Genomic DNA, 23,260 nt, shown 5'->3' on the forward strand with positions numbered 1-23,260 from the left:
TGTTCTATCAAGATGGAGCTGTCCAGGAGACATTGGTATTGGGGGATTTGGAACAAAAGGATTTTCAAGAAGCTGCTCCAAAGGACATTTTATAGTATTTAATTATACTTGGCAGTCCAGTAGTGAGAAGAAAAAAAGTGTATTTATAGTGGAATTCTGTTAATAAAGCTCTATTTAAAGACTTATTTTTTTTTCAATTGTTAAGAATACTGGTTTAGTTGTGAATACTTATGAGTGTTGATACTTTTAATTCTTAACATTTAGGGGATTTGAAGCCCTTTTTGCCAAATTTTGTTCACACTAGTTAAGAACAATGGCAGGCTAATAGAGATAAACAATGGCATATTGATTTAGTGGAAGAGTACACAACAGTGAAAAGCAGTGACTTAGAGCTCTGTGCAATATGGCAGTGAAAACTCTAAGTGGGTAGAAGACTACATATGTATGGTATGACACCATTTTTATAAAATTTAATAACAGGCGAAGTCAAATAATATATTGTGTGGGTACACATGTGATAAAATTATTAAAAACAATAAAGGAATGATAATCACAAAAATTAGAATAGTTGTTATCTCTGGTAGAGAAAGCCAGGCAGAAGGGATAGGAGAGGAGCAATGGGTAGATATATTATTGCTAATGTTTTCTTAAGTTGGACAGTGAATTCACAGGTGTTCACTATGTTGTCAAACTTCATAACAGGCTATATTGATTTTGAAGAAACAGATGTTACATAAAGTTCTCGTTATCATTAACTTTAAATATAATAATATAAATATATATACTTGTATATTTATAATCTGTCATCTTCATGGATTAAATGAGAAAAACCAGAACATATTTCAATAGATGCCAAAATGGCATTTGATAAAAATTCAATATTAAATCTGGATTAAAACTTTAGTTAAGTAGGGAATAGAAAGAAGAATTCTTTCTTAACATGATGAAAATTATCTTTATCAATCTAATAGCCAGTTAGCATACTTAGTGATTAGACAACGGAAATATCCTTTTACTTATTTATTTGTTTGTTTGTTTGTTTGGCTGTGTTGGGTCTTCGTTGCTGCGCATGGGCTTTCTCTAGTTGAGGGAAGCAGGGGCTACTCCTTTTTGCTGTGTGCAGACTTCTCATTGTCGTGGCTTCTCTTGTTGCAGAGCATGGGCTCTAGAGTGCAGGCTCAGTAGTTGTGGCACACGGACTTAGCTGCTCCGCGGCATGTGGGATCTTCCTGGGCCAGGGATCGAACCTGTGTCCCCTGCATTGGCAGGCAGATTCTTAACCACTGTGCCACCAGGGAAGCCCAGAAATATCCTTTTTAATGTTAGCAATAAAATACACATGGCCACTCTCGTCTCTGTAGTTTGATATTGTTTGGAGAATGCTCATTAATGTAATGAAAAAGAAAATTAACTAAAAGCTATGGATAATAGATAAGTGGGGGCAAATTTGCCAGTATCTGCAGATAAACCAAGTGAAAAACTATAAAAACTTACAGGATTTCCTTCAGTAAGGTGGTCAGTTCAGAAATAACTGTTTAAAAACCACTGGCTTAATAGTGGTAGGGTGGAGTGAAGAGGAGTTTCTTTTAAAATGGGAGAAATAGCAGAACATTTATAAACTGATGGGAGTCATCCAGTAGAAAGCAAAAGTTGATATGAGGAAGAGCAAGACCTGCTGGAGCAATGTCCTCGAGTAGGTTGGAGAGATGGGGTCTAGTTGCTCAGAGGAGAGACTGGCTTTAGATACGAGCAAAGAAAGTTCTTGTATGGTAGCTAGTGGGAAGGTATGTATATGGGTGCAGATTTTGAAATTCTTATTGTTTGTTAAACCATTTCTTTAGCCGTATCTCAAACCTGAAGTCAAAACACCTAGGCCAAAGTCTTATCTTAGAGGTTAGCAAAATGGCACACAGAAAGTGCCCAATAAGTGATATATATAATTTTAAAAAATCACTGGCCTCCCTAAGCACTAGCAATTAGGAGTTTCAGTGTAAAAATGATCTCATCTATGGTAGCAACAAAAAATTATAAAATACCAAATATTAAGTGTAGTCAAGTTAGTCTGTCTAAAGAACTGTAATACTTTCCTGATGGGTATAAGAGAATATATAAGTGGTAAATGGCAAGACTGTCCATGGATTTAGGTTGGAAACTTTTGAAGTTGTCATTTCTTCTTCCTTATTAATAATAAGATATCATATATACCGTTATAATAATTTAAAAAATAAATACACAAACACAAATAGAAATCTGCAAAAGAAAATGAAATGCTATACACCAGAATGTCATTGCTTTACTAATTACCCTACTAATGAGATAGATTTGTTTATCTATATTTCCTAATTGTTCTATAAGCATAAAAGAGATGTTTTGAGATGCCAAGTTTAAATATGTCAAGAATCTAGGAGAAAAGCTGAATATTCAAGGTTTAAAAACAGGTTGACAAGGAAAAGAGAAAGTAGGTCTCGAAGTTATCTATACCTAGACACCAGCTAAATATCTTTCTAGTCAACTACTTAATGAGTTGCTTTGTCATCTATCAGTGGAGAAAGAAAGTTTTCTCCCCTCTGTGATCTTTCTCCCCAGCGGAAGGAAGGTAAAGGCAGAGTTGCTGGTGTTATCAAGAACATGGGAGAAGAGGCCACTTTCCTTTCTGAGTTAACAGTTGACATTTTGGAACAGTGGTCTTGTGAAGTGCCCTGGGAATGGGTCCAGTCTAGAAAGAATAGATTATGGGAATGAATAGTAGTAGTCAGTTGAATTTAAAAAGATAAGATTCCTAGGGAGCTTCAGGCAATAAAACTCAGAATGCAATAGAGAACTGATTAAAGATAGCTAAATTGGGCTCACAGTGTTAGAGGGTTGGTACTTAATTAAGCAGCCATAGGAAAAGGGCAGTCTTTTATAGAACTTAAAAAGTTGAGAGTGTCCAATAATCACTCAATAAGTTATACTGGGGATATCTTATTTTAGAGTGAGAATGTAAGGCATAGCCGTATTTATGAATATAGTAATACTCTACTAATCAATACTAAGAAATTCTTTCTTAATACTAATCTGAATGCATTTTAGTTTTCTCTTAATCTCGTTGTATTGGCAATTCATTAAAGTCAGTTTTCACAGATTAGGAAGGAGGGACAGGAACTTGAGGTGTTCCATTTCCACTGAACAGTAAGATGATGCTGACATATTTCCACAGCTGTTTAAACGTTTTGTATTTGGCTGTAAAGAAAAACTTTCTACTAGGGATGCTTGGTGTTTTGTTTTACTTTTTCAGGAAGATAGTGTTCTGTTCCTTCCTTAGAGAACTTGAAAAATAAGATAATTGTGAATCCAGGATTAATTTTGGATAAAGTCTTAAACTTAACAATTTCAGAATCTGTATATATATATATATATATATATATATATATATATATATATATAACTTTTTTCAAAAATATTTAAGGCGATTGAGTCATGAGGAGCCAAATGTCTCATGAAACCTAGTGATATGGTGATCTTTTTTAAGGGGCAATGCAATGAATTATTGCCAAGAGGATAAAATGTTTTGCTACCTTGTATAATTTCATTGTTCTAGAGGGACTCATGTTGTCTGCCTCCTAGCAGAATCAAATAACTATCTAGAAGATAATCAATCAACAGTTTTATGATATAAATTATTAAAATACAGTAATTACCTTCGTTGTTCATATGTAAAATATCTTCACCCTTCCTTTACCAACATGTCTCTTTCTCTATTTGAAGGGATGGGTTTTCTGACTTTGCCAATGGCCCAGGCATACTATCCTTAAAAATGAATCATTTTTGTCCTGTATTTCTTACAATAATAAATCAATTGATCTAAGAGACTTCACAGGCCCTGTTATTTACATCAGAACTGCTAAGTCTCTTAGAAGTGAGAATTGCAGTTTCTAATTTAATTCTTGATCTACTGGGCATATCAATGTAAAATCAGAAATAGTTAAACTTCTTGAAGGCTTGAAGGAAATCAGCAAGTGAATTTGATGTTTGAAAGCTGAAAAGAAATAAATTTTCTATTGAAATGGACCCTACCTTAGGAACGTATTTTCAGGGTAGATGTTTGGAAAGAGATCTATAAAAATTAGAATACTATAGGTTTTATTCATTTTTCAAGACTATCTATAGCTTTGACACACCAAAAAAACCCCACAAACTTTAAAATATTGTTTGCATTTATGAAGAGTGAATACTTTAAAGTCACAAAGTTGTGGCTCCATAAGAGCTCTTAATTCTATTTTGTTTCTTTGTTGTGCTGTAGCTGCTGAAGGTAGCATTTTTTTTAACGGATAGGGCACTTGGGAAGCAAGGAGTATTTGCTACCCTTCTAGAGTAGCAGCAGGCATCTGTAATTTTTCAGCCTTCCATGGACACCTGTTGTGGTTAATTCATTCTTGTACCTTATCTCTGTGTATGTTGAGTTTGGAACAATTAGAAATATTGCTAGTCTTTTGGATTGTTTGTTTTCCCAGATAGCTTCTTTGGCTTTTATTTAAGCTAACACGTAAGTTTTGACCTTGAAGGTTTCTAGCCCCTTACTTTTGTAAATACCAAGAATTCAGAATAAGTATATTATCAACTTTTGATTATCCACAGGGCGCTTATCAGTCCATTACCATTTTAAAATTACTTTAAAAATCAAATACATCATTATTTGCTGAGGAATACATCATTATTTGCATCATTATTTGCAAGCACTTTAGATGAGTTATCTCTTTAAACTCCAACAATCATATAGTGTGAATAATATCATTATCCACATTCTACTGATGAGGAAACTGAGAATTAATGAGGTTAAGTTGTTTGCCCAAGGTAACAGATGGTAGATTCCAGAGCCAGCATTGGAAACTGGGCAGGATTGCTCCAGAGCCTGTAATCTAGAATACTAGATGTGGTCTGATTGCCCTGTTCCCTTGTCATCTGTGTGTAAAAGAGAAGGTCTCACTTTTTTCTTCTCAAACCACTGAGCTGTAACGAACTTAGAACTGGAAATACAAAGGGATCCAATTGTAAAGAAAGCATTTTAAAAAGGAAAGGGAGGACTTCTCTGGTGGCGCAGTGTTTAAGAATCCGCCTGCCAGTGCAGGTGACACGGGTTCAATCCCTGGTCCCACATGCCGCGGAGCAGCTAAGCCCGTGCACCACAACTACCAAGCCTGCTCTCTAGAGCCCATAAGCCACAACTACTGAAGCCCGCGTGCCTGCAGCCCGTGCTCTATAACAAGAGAAGCCACCGCAATGAGAAGCCCGCGCACCTCAACGAAGATCTAACGCAGCCAAAAATAAATAAATAAAACAAATAATTTTTTTTGTTAAAAAAATAAAATAAAATAAAAAGGAAAGGGAATAAGGCAGAAGGACACCATTTCCTATCTTTGGTATCCTTCAAATATTTGGCACTAATTCCCATCAAGAAATGGCACATAAGGCTTCATATTTATACACATTCTTTTGTAATTGTCATTTAAGATGTGACTAAAATGTAATTAATAAAATGATATCCCCTGACTATCGTACATCTTGTTGCTGTTTCTCTTTCCTTAACATGCAGCCATGGTTTTGTGTCTTTGGTCCCCAGAGCCTGGGTTCTGTGATGTTACCACAGTGGCTGCCTCAGCAGTCCCAGTTCCAGTCCGCTCAACCAGAGCGGCTCTGACTCTATTTGTAATACATGGTGGGTTTCCCCATAAGATTTACTTTGAAAAAAGCATTCTGTAGCTTAAAAAAATTTTTTTAATAAGTTGATGTTGAAAACAGAAAATTAAGAATTGAATTTATTTCCAAATCTATATGGAAATATTCTTCAGACTTAAATACAATTTATGTTATTGAACTTATAAGTTTTCATGGCAACATTGATTGAGTTGGAATGAAACCATGTGTTTTGCAAAATCTAAGGCCTGGGCCACTTTTACCAATTTATGTTAATCTTGAGTGTTCACATCTGTCAAGTACCAGTCTTCCTTCCTAGGTTTAAACAATCATTGCTGACTGCCATACATGACTTCTATTCCACCCATGTTTCACCAGCAGTTCCTCCTGGCATATTACAGAAAGCTTTTCTCAAGACTCCAGTAGAACAAGGAGAGAAGATTAGCAATGAATTTAGAAATTGACATTCATACTTAAGATTTTTTTTCCTTGTAGAATTCAGGTTTGGGCTTTGTTTCTGAGAAACAAACCAGTTTTTTAAACAAAATTCTGTTTCCTACTTGACCAGGAGAATTGCTAAGTTTAGAATTATTTAGTGTGGTTTCCCTAAGTCCTTTAAAATGCAAAGTGGTTTTAAAGACGCTGGATCATATTTTCAACAGAATTTGGTAAGGCCAGAGTATTCTGTGAGTATTTTTATAAAGATAAAGATACTTTTTAAAAAAGAAAAATGTATAATATATAATAAATTTAAGTTCCACAAACCAGGCAACCACTTGACCTAGGTTTGTGGGCTAAACATAGCACAAGGAGGTAAAAAAACTTTTTCATTCTGATGTTTGTACCACACAGTGCATGCTGTTTGGGATTTTTTTTTCCTCCTTTCATTTTGCTATTTATTTTGCCTGCTCTGCAGAGCCCTGGTTTTCCTCTGATCTATTTCAGTTATATCTCTAATTTATTAGTAGTCCTGGCGTAAGGCTTCTTCAGAGTGAATTTAATCTAGTCCCAAGTTTCTTCAGATTAATCCAACATATATTTATTAGGTATCTGTCATGTTCCAGATATGTATGAAAATAAGACCATGGTCCTTGCCTCCAAAGAATTCATAGTCTAGTGGGGAGGGAGACACAAACAAGTACTTAGCATGCAGTAGAAGTGAGCCCAAGGGGCTGTGGGGACAGAAAAGGGAACCCATCTCACTGGGGAAGGGAAAGGCTCCTGAACTGAGTGTTAAACAAAGGATAAGCTAGTGCAAGCCAAGATAAGAAGTGGAGACATCAAATACAAGGTGGAGAGTGAGGCCCAGGTCTATTGGGAAGGAACCACATGTGTCCTATGAAATCTTAACAAACTTCTCAGATTCTCTTGGTGGCTCTCTCACTTTTCTTCTAAAAGCTACTTTGGCATTTAGCTCAATTTTGCAGTCATTTTTAAATACAAATTTTCTGTTCTCTCACACTCCATAGTCTGTATACCTTTTCCCTGTTCTCTAGTATCTGCTATTTGCATCTTTCCCCTGCCACCAACTGTCATCCCCCGCTTTTTCCTGGAAATACCGAGCTACCAGCGAACTAAACCCAGCCACCTGGGCCCTTCTAAATAATTTTTGGCCGTGAAGTTACAAAATGAGTCATAACAAAACTCATTTTGAAGCCCCTTTTTAGCTGGTGAAACCAGCATTGGTCAATTGTATTTTAGTGCACTTAGCTAGTATGGATTCAGTTATATTAAGGTACTCATCATCATATCCAAGAATAAATATACACACACATACATACACACATGAGTATATATACACATACATGTATATATGTATATGTGTATGCACATACACACTCAAACAACTCCATTCTTCCAGGGGAAAATGCCTCGGTATCATCCTTGATTTCTCTCTTTCTTTCATTCCTCACAGTCAGTATGTCTAGGAATCCTGCTGCCTCTGTGTGCAAAATATATCCCGATTCCTCCACTTCTCCCCGTCTCCTGTTTGAAGCCCTCATCATCCCGCTCCTGAATTTCTGTACATATGCCACAATGGCAGGGATCTTTGTGGTTTTATTCATTAATGTGTCACAGAAACCTAGAATAGTGCCTGACACAGCAGGCAATCAGTTAATATTTGTGGAATAAATGAATTAAATGAACAAATTAATCAATGTCACCTTGGATGACATTGACATATGTCGGATATACCAACATTTAGAAGGTTGGTTTCATATTAAAGAGAACCATATTAAGAAAGCCAAAAATTATTCAAGGCAGTTTTTTTCAGTTTCAGTTATATAGCAACTTGGGTGTATTTGACTTTTAAAAATTAGCACTTTACTCCTGTAAGGTGGTATTGCTTACTTGTAACCAATTAAAATTAGTTTTGAAATGTTGCCATCAACGATGTTATCCCCAAAACAGCCATAAATATAAAATAATACATTTTGGATGAGAATGCAGTTCAAAGGAATGAGTTTTCTGATAAGACTATATCCTATGGAAGTAACAGAACCAAGAAGTCTCGTTACTGGCCTACTGTACCCTTTCGAGAATTTTTTAAGAAGTTCTATTACTGGATTTAAGGAGCTACATGAAGCTTAATAGAAAAAGCTATACTACTTTACTTTTTTCCTTAATACTATACATCTTGCCAAAGAGGAAGAATGCAAGGAAATAAATGGACTTATTTTGTCCTGAATTATTCATATTAATTGGTACATGGCCTGCGTTTTTGGGATAACTGCCAGTATTTCCTTTTGTGCAGATAAATTTAGCATTTTGCACTACTCTCAGTAAAGCCTCTATCATGTGGAAATTTCAGATGTTTATGATATGTGTGGGATCTTCTCCACTCGCTGTCATTCCTTGTCAATAGGAATATTTATCTTTTACTGATTTCTCTAATACTTAAACTTGATCAACTGCCAGTGAAAGATACCCTCCCCTCCCTAGTCCCCCACCTCCACCGCAGCATTGGTTTCTACATCTGGTCTGATCCGAGAGGGTTTTTTTTCCTTCCCTAAACCCATAATGTTAGGCCTAAACTCATAACCGCAGCTCTAGTTTGAAAAATAGGACTTGTGGCTTTCAGATTGAGATTTCTATTTTCTGTTCTGATTCTAGGTTTATTCTGTCCCTAAACTCTGGAACCTGAACAGTACATGCAAATATCAATACATTTCTCTAGCTAAACCGAATTTTCTAGATTATTAAGAAATTACAGAATTTTTTTTTTCAGAAATTACAGAATTATTAAAAGTCAGGAAAGGATTTGAAAACAATGGAGAATTCTAATGTTTAAGTGTTTGTAGCACTTTTTGTATCCAAACTAAGATATACAGTTTATCTATAGTAAAATAATAGATATTTTAGTCAAATAATATTAAGAGACAGGCTGGCCTCCTAAGATACTATAGGAGTAGAAGAAGTGGGTTCTGAGGTCATAAAAATTAGGAAACCACTATTCAGTATGAAAGAACCTACAGCAAAGTAAATGATTTTGTTTAAGCTGGCATTTCCCAAACTTATTTGAAGATAGAACCCCTTTTTAATATAAGGAAACTTTTCAACATGCTTTATAATATTGGTGGAAAGAAAGACACTTCAGTTCTAGTCCTGGCTGAGGCTTTAATCACCATTTTTATTCATTCAGCAAGTACATATGGAGTGACTATGCCACACACTATTCAAGATGCTGGCAATACAGGGAACAAACCAGACAAAAGCCTCTGTCCTTCTAAGGATTATTCTAGCCAGAGGAGAAAGACAACAAACAAAATCTGTAAGTAGTGCAGGTACTAAGTGTTTTAGACAAACGTGGAGCCAGGGTCAGGAGGTCAGGAGTACAGGGGTTACAAATTTAAATAGAGACGTAACCTTGGGCAAGTCACGTCACTTCTCTCTGTTTCAAATCTGTAAAATGAAGACATTCGACTAGATGATCTCAAAGGCCCTGCCAGCAGGTCTGCTTTTAAGGACCAAGAGCTGTCATGTCAAACTCTGTGGTATTGCTGGGTCATGAACATCTCATTGAGCATTTGCAGTCACCTTAGTAGAAAAGGCTGGATATTAGAACTTATAGAATTGCTGTCAAATAAAAGCTTATGTAAATTTAAATCATTTGTAATACCCACAACAGAACAAAGTGTTCATATTAAATAAATGAGGGAAAAAAACCTTGATGGTCCTATTTTTAATCTAGTGTGTACCTCAGTCCAGTGGAGAAACCTCTGCAGTAAAAGTACCAGTGGCTTTTAAGCAGATGTTAGCATGCCTCTGTGAGAAATTTGTAGCAGTGTGTACACTGCACTTCTGTCCTATATCCTTACGTAAATAGGAGGTCTGTGACTTGATATTGAAATGACCTTTCAGGCAGGATCCCAGTGCCACATGCCTGAACTTGTGTCTCAGAATAATTAGAAGCTTTGACTTACACATCTTGGTATACAGTGTTTATGTTAATTATAAATGTCTGAAAGTTTCCTGAAACTTTGTCTTCGTAGCTTTTTATCAAAGACAGACTGGAGTTTGGGAGGAGGGTTGTGGGTTGTGGTCCTAAGCCTTTGATTTTCAGGCTCTCATATTTGGAATGAAAATTAAAATCTACGTTTCGAGTTGCCCAGAATATGGTAGTATATTTTTATATTTTTCATTGTGAATAAGAAACTGTTTGGAATCATAGTCTTTGATACTTTTAAAATAATACTTCATTCTTAAGACATTTAGCTAAAAATTTCCAGTAGACCATGGATTGCTAAATATAAAGGTATTCCCACTGACTTATAGGAAAAGCTCAAAATACTATAATTAAAATTGAGAAGTTCCTATCGTACAAAGGGATGCTCCTCCAAGATTATTTCTAAATCAGACCTCAGAATTTCTTTTCCCATGGTGATTAGCCCTGTCTCCAGAAGCTGATCCTAGGCCCGCCAATAACAGTCATTTCATTTTAACTCCCTCTCTTCATATTCCATATTCAAAGGCCAGTTTATAAGAAAATGCTTCGTAACCATTCTGGAAGAAATGACTGACTCCTATTTCACTATCTAGACAAGCTGTGGAATAGGTTCCTATATATTAGAGAGAGGAGCAGTAAGTATCCACAAGTTCCTCTGAAAGTCTAGTCTCTGAAGTGGGGACTCTGATCCCACTTTAGCTGTGACCCTCAGCAGTCCTACAGGCTCTGGTCCACTCAGAGGTCCCCATAGTTCACTCCTTCACCCCTCCTGCCTGCCCTAATTGTCACACACAACCTGCTCTTTCCATTAAGGCTTTGCCCAAGGAGCCAAACTGTTAGGCCAGCTATAAACATAAGTACTTTTTGTACATACATTTCATTCTGAAGAGTATATTCAGATATTAATGCAAATAAAATTTGTATCTAATTTGTGCCATCTCCTTCAGGAAATTAGATATACTAAATCTATAGACTGTCTAATTTAAGCTTTTGAAATTTTAAAGATATGAAGATTGCTAGGCAACATCTTGCTCTCAGATCTTTTACAGGAAAAGCCTGAGATTAGGTCAGGCTGTACCATCTGCATTGCTGTTGATCTGAAAACCACAGAGGAAAGGAGAGGTAGAAACTTAGTTGTGGCAACTCAGAACTTCATGTTCTCATCATTCCTTAACCTCCAACCCCACCCCAGCTCCTTGGCTGGAGAAAAATACCATGATATGCATCAAGATTCACCTTTGGGTTCCATCATGAACATAATTTGCCCTGATGCCTGCCCCTGCCCCTGTCTGCTCGCTGCTCACGTACACACCACAGAGTGGGACAGTGGGTTGGAGAGACTTCTGAGAAGTCCTGCTGTCATTCTCCATGCTACTACCTCTATTTTTCTTAAACAGGTACTTTTATTTCTTTAAAGATACCATTTCCCCCTCCACTTCTTCATTAATTTTCAGAAGTCAATAAAGTCAGAATTCCCTGACTTCTTTTCTACCTCTAGCTCTAATCCACAGTTTCTTAACTTGGGCCTTACTGACATCTTAGACATCTTAGACTGAGTTCTTTGTTGTGGGACTGTCCTGTGTACTGTAAAGTGTTGGGCACTGTCTCTGGCCTCCAGTAGACGCCAGTAGCACCCTCCCACACCACATGTCCCCTGGGGGCAAAACTGCCCCTTGTTGAAAACTGCTGTTCTAATCTATGTGGGATACAAACTTTCAAACACTTCAGTGGGTACGTAGCATGGGTTGTGTATTTTTTTTTAATTTTGTTTCTTTTTGATCTGATTCTTTCCTATTCTGTTCTTTATGATATTTTTTAAATGACTATAGCTTTTTTTCTATTCAAGATTCTTTTAAAGAATAAGAATATGAAAGTCTTCTATGCCCACCATCAGGCCAGACCCTAATGCTTTGAGTGGTGTGCACAGTAATTAATTCATACAAGGTATTTTTGTTATTAAATCCTCCAAATTTACACAAAGACATTCTGTGTGTGTGTTTAAAAATGAAAAAAATGTATAGGAAGATAATTTTTCACCTTAAGAAGTGTAAATGTTACTTAAGAGGAATCACAATTTAGATGATAAGAAAGGAAAAAATCTACATTTAAGTATATAAAGATTCGTTAAGAACTTTCCTGAATGAAATGCTCTGTTTAGTAGATGTCTGAGCTTAAGGACTCCAGTAATTAAGTGAAAAGTTTTCAGTGAAAGAATACCGAACATTTGTAGAATTTGAGTACAGACTCTAGTCACTCCTGAAAAATACAAAAAAACTGTATGCTTCTACTTTTTTAAAATACAACTTAGAATCTCCCAAAACAGACAGTCTTTCATACTCTGATATGTAAAGTGCTCCTGCATTCCCAGACCTGAGCCGCACAGGAAGGAAGACCTTAGGCCTAAACTGAAGCCAGAGCCTAGCCTGGAGATGAGCCTACAACCACTGTGGAAAATCTCCTCAACCAGGTTATGCAGATCTACAGGGACAGTTGAGGGGGAAGGTGAATGGAAGTTAAGTGAGTCATGGCTGATGAAGGGATGTCATTCAAGTGTTCACACCTACATTACCTGTCTACTTCCTGTCCTAGACCTTAAGGAAGCTTTGGGCTACCTGGCACATCCTTTCTCTGACAGCAGAGCCCTGCTATTATTAGGGAAAAAAAGCAGACGTCAGTGAACGCTGTTACACCAGCCTGTGGACAGACTTGCTGTTCCCTTGCATCTCACACAAGCATTCCTTTGGCTCCTGCTCTGCTCTATCTCTATAGGATTAAGAAGTAAAACATTCCATTTCATTTCACCAATGTGTGTTTGCTGACTAGGTGTTCAGTTTGCATGCCCAATAAGACAGCCTGATGAATACTTACAGAGTAAATTAAGACTTGTTCACAAAGTTCCAGCATTTTAGAACTAGGGGAAATTTGGGGAAATAAAAGAGTAACTTTAGGGCCCCCCAGAGATATAATTTATAGAGTGGATAATTAATGTAGAAGCTTGTTACTCTAGCAATTAGAACTAATTTTAAAAGGGAGTCAAAGATAGTTTAAATTCATGAGTGATGGAGGATCTATGGAGTATTATCTAATATTCAACATCTTTGGTGAAATTTCGGCTCTCAAGCTCTGCATGGGTCTTCTGAATGAATCTCCTTTGAAAAGATGTTTACCTTTGACTTCTTTCTTTTTTCTTCTCCTTGTTCGTTGATTCCTTCAACAAACATTTATTGCATGTCTGCTATGTACCAAACACTGCAAATTGTCTCCCTTCTTAGCTTTCTTCACTCTTTTAGGGGGAGGGGTGTGGGATGGAGTTGGTGGCTTTAAATTATTTTCTGTAGATAAAAGATTAGGAGTCTTTTTAGAGTGAGCAAATCAGAGTTGCAGGATGTCCTCAGGGCCAAGTAGAGTTCATACACGCTTATGCTTACTAGCATATTCATGAGTGATATATATATATGCCAGATATATATATATCTGGCAGCCAGTTAGCTCTTAGTCTTAATCTTTCATTGGTGTAAAGGGCAGATTTGGAGGAGAAGAAAGAGAATTAGAAAACACTTTCTCCCTCCTTGCTTGTCTACTAAATTGCCAGGACCATATATTTGGAGGCTGGAGAGCAGGAAGTCATATTTTACTTTCTTTCCAAGCATCCTATTCATAATTATCATCTAACACCATGGTGGCCCCTGTAGACCCAAGGGAAGAAAGGTCTTGGGAGCTGGGAAGGGTGGAGCAGTTGAAAGAAGTTTCCAGTTCATTTATTCACAAAATGTTTATTAAGCTCCTCCTATGTGCCAGGAAAATGTACCCGGTACAGGGGTTCAGTAATCGAGAGCAACCCTGTCCCTTCACTTATGGGGCTTCCCATCTAGCAGAGAAACCAGACCTTGAGCAAGAGCATAGGAAACATCTGCCTGTTCCACAGTGTTGCCTAGGGCTCAGCCTTGGAGTGCCCTGCAGAATAATCTCTGTAGGCTGCTGACCTTGTTCTGTAAACATGAGGATGAGTACAAGAATCATAGGGCAGGGATAAACACCCAGCTGCGTTTTGGTGTGAATGTAATTATGGTATTCACCTTATGCTGCTAGTTATTCTTCAAAAATATTGCTCCAAGAAGTAAGAATTAAAATGAAATGCGTATGTAATAAGACAGCAAAAGATTGGGATATGGACTCTATCTCGAGACCATCTAAATATCTAGAAGCTATTTAGCAGCGGGCCATGTAGCCAACGGCAGAACCTGTGTATCTCAAAAGAGGAAGGGCTTTTTAGCAAGTTCACTAATAACTCTTCATTGAACTATAACCATTTTCTAGTTTGAAAAGAAGGGGGTTCCTCTTATAAACTCATTACTGAGCCGATATGATTACTGACACTTTAGGGTAGAAAATGGAAATAAGAACGTGGTGAGTTCCAAGCATGCTCATCAGATTCCTTGAATGATTTGGTAATATAAATGCTATAAATTTAGATGCTCAAGAGGGCTTTGGTAAAAAATGAATGTCACTTGAAAAACAGTTAAGTCAGTCATCAGATCATTCTATAGCAAATTTATAATTTGAGGTGTTTCTCTCTTTGTCCCCCTTTTAGCTTGTCAAAATCCCTAAAAATGATCCCCCCAACGAAGTGCATACCTTTAACTTCTATTTGTCAAATGTGGGTAAAGACAACCCTCAAGGCAGCTTTGACTGCATCCAGCAAACCTTCTCCAGGTAAGTGCGTTCCAAGGTATGCTGAAGGGAAAATGATTTTTCTTTGAGGGTTTTCTTTTTTAATTCTACAATAAAATACATGGTAGTCATTCCCTAAATATTTATTGACTTGAATGGTAGGGCTCGTTTATTTATTTGAGAAATATTGAGCACATACTATGTGCTAGAAATTATATTTGTCACTGTGGGATACAATCACAAAAATTTTAAGATTCTTGCCCTTGAGGAATTTTTAAGGTATAGATTTTATACCTATAAAACATGGTTTATTTTGTTTATTTTAATTAAAGACAAGTTTGAGGGGTTTTTAAGTTTTTATTCACTGAATATAAATAAGAGTGCTTTATAGTATCCTCAGGACTCACACTCATAGATAAAGGAGGAAAATATACGTGTGCCTTATATATCCCCTTCCTCCTTCGCTGTGCAAGGCTTGTTTTAAGATAGGTTTTTAAAAATCTTTATTCTGCAGCAGAATGGAAACTAGAAATTAACCCCAGTATAGCAGTCATTTCTGATTTTCAGGGGAAAAAAGGAGGGAGGAAGACAAAAATACACACCCATAGCCCAGGGTACCCATTGGAACCCTTATCTACTTAGGTCCTCTGTAAACAATAAGCTACTTGTTTCACTCTTCTTTGCTGTGGTTGTTTCTGATTAAAGAACGGCCCCTCGTAGGAGTTTGTTCTGCCTGTGGATAAAGACAAGGCCTTAGAGCCCCCAACCTCCCGAGAAACACTGACATTGGCCGAAAGTTCCCCAAGGCCCCCAGGGCCGTCCATCCCTATCTCTCCTCTGTGTCATACTTGAAACTTTAATTGCTTGCTGTGTGTGGGAGAAAGGAAGGGAAAGTTGTGTTCCAAGTGAGGACAGAAGGCAGAGATACAAAATAAGACACTTCACTGAGAGAGGTCTAAATTTCTTCTCCCATTTAAGGCGACTAAATAACTTTTTGCTTTATCTTAATCTGCCATTTTCCCTGAGTATATGTTAATTTTGCTTTCTAAAAATTGCCTTCCCCCAAACTTACATTTTTTGGTATAAATTGCATGTGTTTTAGACTCTGTAGACTTTTCTGCACTGTCCACGGTGATAGCCACTGGCCACATGGGGCTATTTACATTTCAACTGATAAAAATGAAATAAAATTTAAAATTTAGTTCTTCACTCATACTAACTACATATTATAGGCTAAATAACCACATGGCTAGTGGTTCTCATAGTGGACAGCACAAACACAGAACATTTTAAATTGCAGAAATTTCTGTGGGACAGCATTGTAATAGATCATAGAATCACCAAGTACAAGGGTCCTCGGTGATTGTGTGGTTTCACCCCTTCACTTCACAGGTTGCACAGCTGGTTGGTTAGTGACTGGGCTGAATGAGAACTGAGTTCTAACTCCTACTTCAGTGTTCTTTACACACCACAGGGCACACCAATTTCTAATTGTGCCATTACCTGTAACACTTGTCTTAAGAGAATTATTTTAGTACAGTGAGAACGTTTTGACATCAAGTTGAACTATGTCCCATTAGGAATTTCATTAAGGAACTTAATTCCCTCTTCAAAACCAGGCCTATCATAGGTAATATGGTTTCTCCCTTACATCATAAATACCCTGTGTGTTTATTTCTACCTTGTTTGGAGAAAGATTTAAGGTCACTTTACAAAACTATACATGATGTGCCAACAGAAAAGAAACAATTATTGTGAGAAAATTATCATAAATACATTCGTATGATCCAAGTGTAGTATGAATATAAATTGAAATTTGCCATCATAAAAACAAAAGCACTCAGAGTTCCAGTTTTCATCCTGGCAAGAAAACCTTTTTATAATCTGGCTCCACCTTTTCTATTCAGTTTGATTTTTTATTTTCCATATATCTTGTCTCTCCTACAGTTGTGCAAAATCCTTAAGGGCAGGGGATTTCTTACACCCATTTTCCAGTCTTACAGTGTTGGCTGAGCTCCATAAGTAGATGTTCAAAAAATATATATCAACTAGTCTCCTTTCTTATCTTTCTTTTTAAATCTCCTTGGGCCTCACTTTTCTCATATGTAAGATGGTGGAAATCCCACACTCAAAAATTCCTTGAATCTGCCCGTTCACAGGCCTAGTGAAACTACATAATACAGCTCTGTAAGTAATGCATACTCAAGTATAGGAAACAGTGAGCTAGGCTAGAGAAGGACTGTAGGAACATTTATACACATATGTCAAAGTATTTAAACTTTTAAGGTAACTAAGTTCAAAAGGGATGAGTGGAGAATTCTGGAGAGTACCTTCTTGCCCACAGGGTTTATGGTTCTATTTTGTTTTCATGTAAAGATCTGTTTCTTGACCTTGGATGGTGAAAACTGTATCTTCATTGTGAATGGTAATAGGTTCAGCTTATTCTCACTATGTAAATTACTTAGTAAATAATAGGGGGAGATGTTGAAATTCAAACTTCCTGCCACCAGACCTTCACACTGCAGACTTTTCTCTACTGCAGTCTTTTCTTCCTACTCACCCTCCCTCCCTACCCCTTCCTTTCCTTTCACTGGTTTTTCAGCTCAAGTAGGCCTCATTAAAAAAAGACAATAAAAACAAAAATGGGGCTTCCCTGGTGGCTCAGTGGTTGAGGGTCCGCCTGCCGATGCAGGGGACACGGGTTCGTGCCCCGGTCCGGGAGGATCCCACATGCCGCAGAGCGGCTGGGCCCGTGAGCCATGGCCGCTGAGCCTGCGCAGTCCGGAGCCTGTGCTCCACAACGGGAGAGGCCACAGCAGTGAGTGGCCCGCGTACCGCAAAAAACAAAAACAAAAACCGCCTCCCTTATACTCACTTCTGGACCCGAAGTCTGGCTTCAGTCCCCACCATTCCACTGAAATACGCTCCCCGAAGAGAGCCTTTACCTCCTTGCCCATGAACCCAGGGGATGCTTATGGGTTCCTTATTATTCTGGACTTGTTGCCAACATTTCACACTGTGGACCACTCTCTGATTCTTGAAGTATTCTATTCCCATGGCTTCCATGACACACTGTTCTTCTAATTTCCCTCTACCTCTTTGGTCTCCTGCGGCCTTTTTATCTTCCTATTGATTATTTTAAATATTAGTGTTATTCACAGTCCATTCCCTCCTGAGACTGCTCCTTACTTCTTCAAAGTCACCAACCATGTCCAACACTGAATTCACTTTCTCTCTCCCATCCGTACTCCGGTGTCTCACATGGCAGCTCCACATACCTAGTAACCTGGGCACAATCTTTAACCCTCGACACCCCCCCCCCCCGACACCCCCCCCCCAGGCCCTGGCTAATCTCTGACCAAATCCTGTCAATGCTGCCTCCTCACTATCTCTGGAATCTGTTTACTGTTCTGCATTCACACTGGTTCAAGCCATTGCTTCTTGTCTGTAATCATTCAATAGCCTCTTAACTGGTCTCCTGCTTTCACAAGAGTGCCCCCTTCCTTCCAATCTGTTCTTCATCCAGATTGATTTTTCTACGGAATAAATAGACTGTTTTCAGTCTCTGTTATTCTTGGGGAAAAGTCCAAAATTTATACTATGACCTCCAAAGCCCTGTGTGATGCACTTCTTATACCCTCTTTTCAGCCTCACCTCTAATTGTTCTTGCCAGCTCTCTTTGGTCAAGCTGAAAACCTTCTCCTTGTTTCCTCTCAGCCTGCACACATTGGTTATCCCTTTAGAACACTTTTGTCCTTCCCGCTTGTCTAGTTATCCCTCTAGATCAGCTCAATCACCACTTCCTCTAGGAAGCCTTTGCCTTGCCCACAAGTCCAGGTGAAGTACCTTCCTGGGGGTTCCCTGTCCCCTGTCACTTGTCACACTGCATCATAATTTCCAGTGTGCTCATCCTTGTCACCCATTAGAGAGCTCCTTGAAGGAGGGACCCCATCTGTCAGTCCTTGTCACAGCCCAGGTACCTCACACATTGCCTGGCATACAGTCTCTGCCCAATAAATATTTATGAGATGAACAAACTGATTTTTTTTAAAATAGCATTTGTACAGACAGTTATTAGCAACTTACAAAAATTTTATCAACCCTTATTTCTTAGCATCATAACAAAGCTACTTCCAAGTAAGTTTAGAAATAGAATATCAGACCTGTAGTGACATTTTCATTACTTCTACATTCTAGTCTGTTTTAAGGCCATAATAATTTCTTTTTAAAATACTAGCATAACTGTTACCATAATCCCCTAATATTAGCATAATACTTTGAATACAGAGCCGTCTTCCTGGCCAGTGTTAATATTCGTGATTGTGTAAATAAAAGGTTTCTTTTTTTAATATTTCTGCAAAAATCTCCTGTCCAGTATTTTTCAGTATTTGCTATATCAAAAGATCATCTTATAGAGATTTAACAATGGTAAATATAAAGTTTAAAATTTTTTAGGGTATTTGGGTGAATAGTAATAAATTAAACTATGATATTTGGCAGTATTTTAGCCTTAAACTTAATATCTTATTAAAAATAAAAAGCATTATTATGGTGGGTCTGTTTCATCTAGTCAGTTCTAAAGCATACATATTATGGTTCCATTAAAAGTAAACTTTTAACATCTCTCACATCAGTGGTAGGTAATTCTTTTAAAAATGACAGTAGAACTACAGTGCCCATCAAGACTCTGGTCTTCATTCCAAGTACTGATTCTTTTTTTTCCCAACATTTCATGGATTTGGTCTCTAAGATCTCATTTCACCCATTCTATCCAGAATATGGAAAAAAAAAAAAGTGATATCAAATGAAGAGGAGAAACTTAAAAATTTTTAAGTAAGCTTTACATTTTAAAATGACTAATATTAGTTATTTTGAATTGCAAAGTTATTATTAAAGCTGCTGGTTTTAGGATTATACAATTTCTGCTTGCCTTTATTATGCAAAATGTGGGACATATCTAACAAGGCACCATCTTACCTGACAGCTCTGGAGCATCCCAGCTCAATTGCCTGGGATTTATACAAGATAAAATTACAGTGTGTGCAACAAATGACTCGTATCAGATGACACGAGAAAGAATGACCCAGGCAGAGGAGGAATCCCGCAACCGAAGCACAAAAGTTATCAAACCTGGTGGACCATATGTAGGTTTGTATAGATACCTTTCTCCTTCTTGCTGATTGATTGGAATAATTCAAGATCACTCTAGGTAAATATTGGTAATATTACTTAATGAAAACACAGAAATTAGTTTTCAGAACACTTTGAAAAACATGGTCAAAAGTCATTTATTCTCTTCATACTGCTGATAAATTGAAGAGATTGAAAAGTTTTCTTTCTTTCATAAATCCCAGATCCTCTATTGGCCATTTGTTATTACTTTACAATACTGGGATCTGCTCAAGTTACTTTACTATGTGAGTTTGTAATAGTGGTACAGTTGTGTTTTCTTTGTCACTGGATGATGTAATTTCAGTGGTGGACAGTATAGTTCTTATTTTGTACTTCTGGAGAGTTATTTTTATAGTAAAATCTATTAGTAGAACTTATGAGTTTTCTATTAGCAGAACTTCAAAGGATCTTTGCACAACAAGGAGGTTTTATGCAAAAGTATAAAATGTGCTTATAGCAAAGCATTAGGGTGATGCCTCTTTGGTACCTCAATTGTGATGTCATCTCAATTATGGATCCTCATCTCTCCATTAATTAAGAACCTGCCCTACCCCCAACACCTTTATCATCAGCTCACTCAAATATCCATCAAATTGAGGGGAATTAAGACCAGACCAGCAAGATGAGTTTCTCCTTTACAAGCAGTGACCCTGACAGTTTTAAAGAGTTAATTCACAGTGACTATTAACAGTAATAGAGAGAAACACCCAGAGTGAGGATGAGCTCTATGAGGCCTCGGTCAGTTTAATAACACAAGTCACTGGATAGTAAATGATGAAAGGATATTAATTTGAAAATGTAAATGCTAACAAAAAGTCTCTTGAATAACCAGATCCCTTAATCAACATCTTTCCATGGTTTGGTATAATTCTACTTCTGTATTTTCCCATTGCTGACCCAGCTACAATACATTCAGCTTTGAGAAGCTCCACTAGTATCTTTAATAAGTATTTCTTTGGAACAGAGCCAGTGCTCCTGGGACTTGGTGCTTAGCTTAGATACATTTAGTTTGGTTTAACAACAATTCATGGCTTCCCCAGGTATCTGTACCCACGGGGCCCAGTTCCCTGCCCAGTAAGTTACTAGCAATGAGATTTTTCATCTTCTCTTTCCTGCTGAATGAGGTAACAACTTCCAACCTCCTTTCTTTCTTCTTTATTCTCATAGGTAACTTAATTAACTTTAGTAGGCTAAATCTCAAATTGTTTTTAAAATGTATAAGATCTGCTGCTCTTAAATTTAAGTGCAAGCTATGAATTTGCTGTCCCTATTGCTTTGAGAGTGTTTTTTAAGTCCAATACCACCAATTTATAAACAGTAAGACAAATTGGTGTGTTTGACAAAGGAATAGAAGACTCCAGCAATCAAAATGATTTTTTTTCTTCCCAACATAACTATCTGAAAACCTTCACCTTGATTTATTCCAAAGCTTGAAAATTAGCAATGATCACCGTACTTTTCCATTGAAAGATCCTTGGGCGTCCCCTATGTTCATGTGTTTTTGTTTGTTTTGATAGGGTCGGTACAGCTTACACAAGAGACTTTTCAACACCCAGAATTATGCAGGCCATACATGCCCTGATGGTATGGGAATTTTGGAACTTGCAGGGTTTCTTATAGGCACTACAAATAATTTATATACATTTTTTAGAGTGACCACATAGAATTTGAGGCTATCTAAATTTAAATCTGAACCAGATTACATCTATACCATTTTAAGAGGAGCAAACATATGTTCCTCCCTGCAGAGCCCCACAGTGACCTCTGCCAGCCAAGTGCTCTGTTTAACCTTCTCCTGTGTGCTGTGTCCTCTGTGCCCTGGGCTACTCACCATCACAGCAGTGTTCTTCTCTGGTCTTAAATCTTGTCATTAACCTCCTCAGCCCTTTATTCTCTAGGTCAAGTAACCCCAGCTCCTTTTAACTTTCCTTAATATGGCCTGTATCCCAAGCCTTTAATTATTTTTATTGCTCTCCTCTGGACTGCCTCCAGTTCTTCACCTCAGAATTCCAAACTGCACACACCACTCCTAAGAAAAGACTAATCAATTCTGAATACAGTAGAGCAAAAGACTAGTATCCGGATTGGCTTTTCTGCTGTTTCTTTCTTTTTATATATATATTTTTTTTTTTAATTTTTAAAATTTATTTATTTATTTATTTATTTATTTTTGGCTGTGTTGGGTCTTCGTTTCTGTGTGAGGGCTTTCTATAGTTGCAGCAAGTGGGGGCCACTCTTCATCGCAGTGCGCGGGCCTCTCACTATCACGGCCTCTCTTGTTGCGGAGCACAGGTTCCAGACACGCAGGCTCAGTAGTTGTGGCTCACGGGCCCAGTTGCTCCGCGGCATGTGGGATCTTCCCAGACCAGGGCTTGAACCCCTGTCGCCTGCACTGGCAGGCAGATTCTCAACCACTGCGCCACCAGGGAAGCTCTCTGGTGTTTCTTTTTGATTTTTTTACTCTTCTTTATTATGGCATGTTTTGATCTTTTTCTTCTAACTTTATCCATTGCCAGGCCTTTACCATGTTTCTTTCCTTCCAGGCAGCTCAGTTTGTATCCTTCTGCTTTTTTCAATATCTCAAAACTGACCCATCCAGTTCTTTAAAATGTTAGTCGGTCACCCTTCAACACTAATATTACTCAGCACTTCCTGAGTGCTTGCGATGCACAAGGCACTGGTTAGCACCTTACATGTAGTTATTCATCTAAATCTCACAATCACCCCATGAGCTGGGTTATGATTGCCTCTCCATTTTACATATCAAGTTGTTGGTATCAGCAAATAGCAAATGATAAGAGTTTGGCCTCATTAACAAGTTATGTTTTTTCATAAGACAATAGGAGATACCTCTTTAGTTCTTAATTGAATATATCATATAAAATGATACCAAAAGCTGACCTCTGCCAGCTTAGAAGCCTCTGCAGAGCAAGGTTTCTTTCAATAGTGTCAGCCCGAGTAGAGGACAAATAGGAATAATGTTGGTCTCACTGTGGGGGTTATGGTGGCATCATCCAGTCCTCTGATATTTGAATTAGGGCACAAGCCCAGTGTAAGGAAGGGAAGGCTGTGCTCTTAGAGGTCAGCTTGCCTAGGCAACCAGGAATGTAAGTTTCTGTGACCCTTTAGTGGGCTTGGGGTGGGAGTGGGGGAAGGCCTATTTTGCCTGGAGAGGAGCACAGGAGAAGCTTTAACCTGGAAAACATTGTTATCATTTCTTCAGTAATATTTCCAGTTCTACTTATGCCATTTATATCAATGATGAGCATTGTTGTGTTGTTATAATCCTTCCCCTTT

General features: G+C 37.7%; 1 protein-coding gene across 1 annotated transcript in view; it reads left to right on the forward strand.

The window, feature by feature from the left end:
* The window catches only part of ELL2 (elongation factor for RNA polymerase II 2), a 75,017-nt gene that overhangs the window by 29,556 nt on the left and 22,201 nt on the right, over window positions 1-23,260 (forward strand). Inside the window, exons 3-4 of the mRNA XM_082620955.1 lie at window positions 14,712-14,833; window positions 19,776-19,939. Of these exons, the coding sequence (XP_082477081.1) occupies window positions 14,712-14,833; window positions 19,776-19,939 (286 nt within the window). The remainder of the gene's footprint in view (window positions 1-14,711; window positions 14,834-19,775; window positions 19,940-23,260) is intronic.

Source organism: Mesoplodon mirus, assembly GCF_964341445.2.
Source record: "Mesoplodon mirus genome assembly, chromosome: 5".
NCBI lineage: Eukaryota > Metazoa > Chordata > Mammalia > Artiodactyla > Ziphiidae > Mesoplodon > Mesoplodon mirus.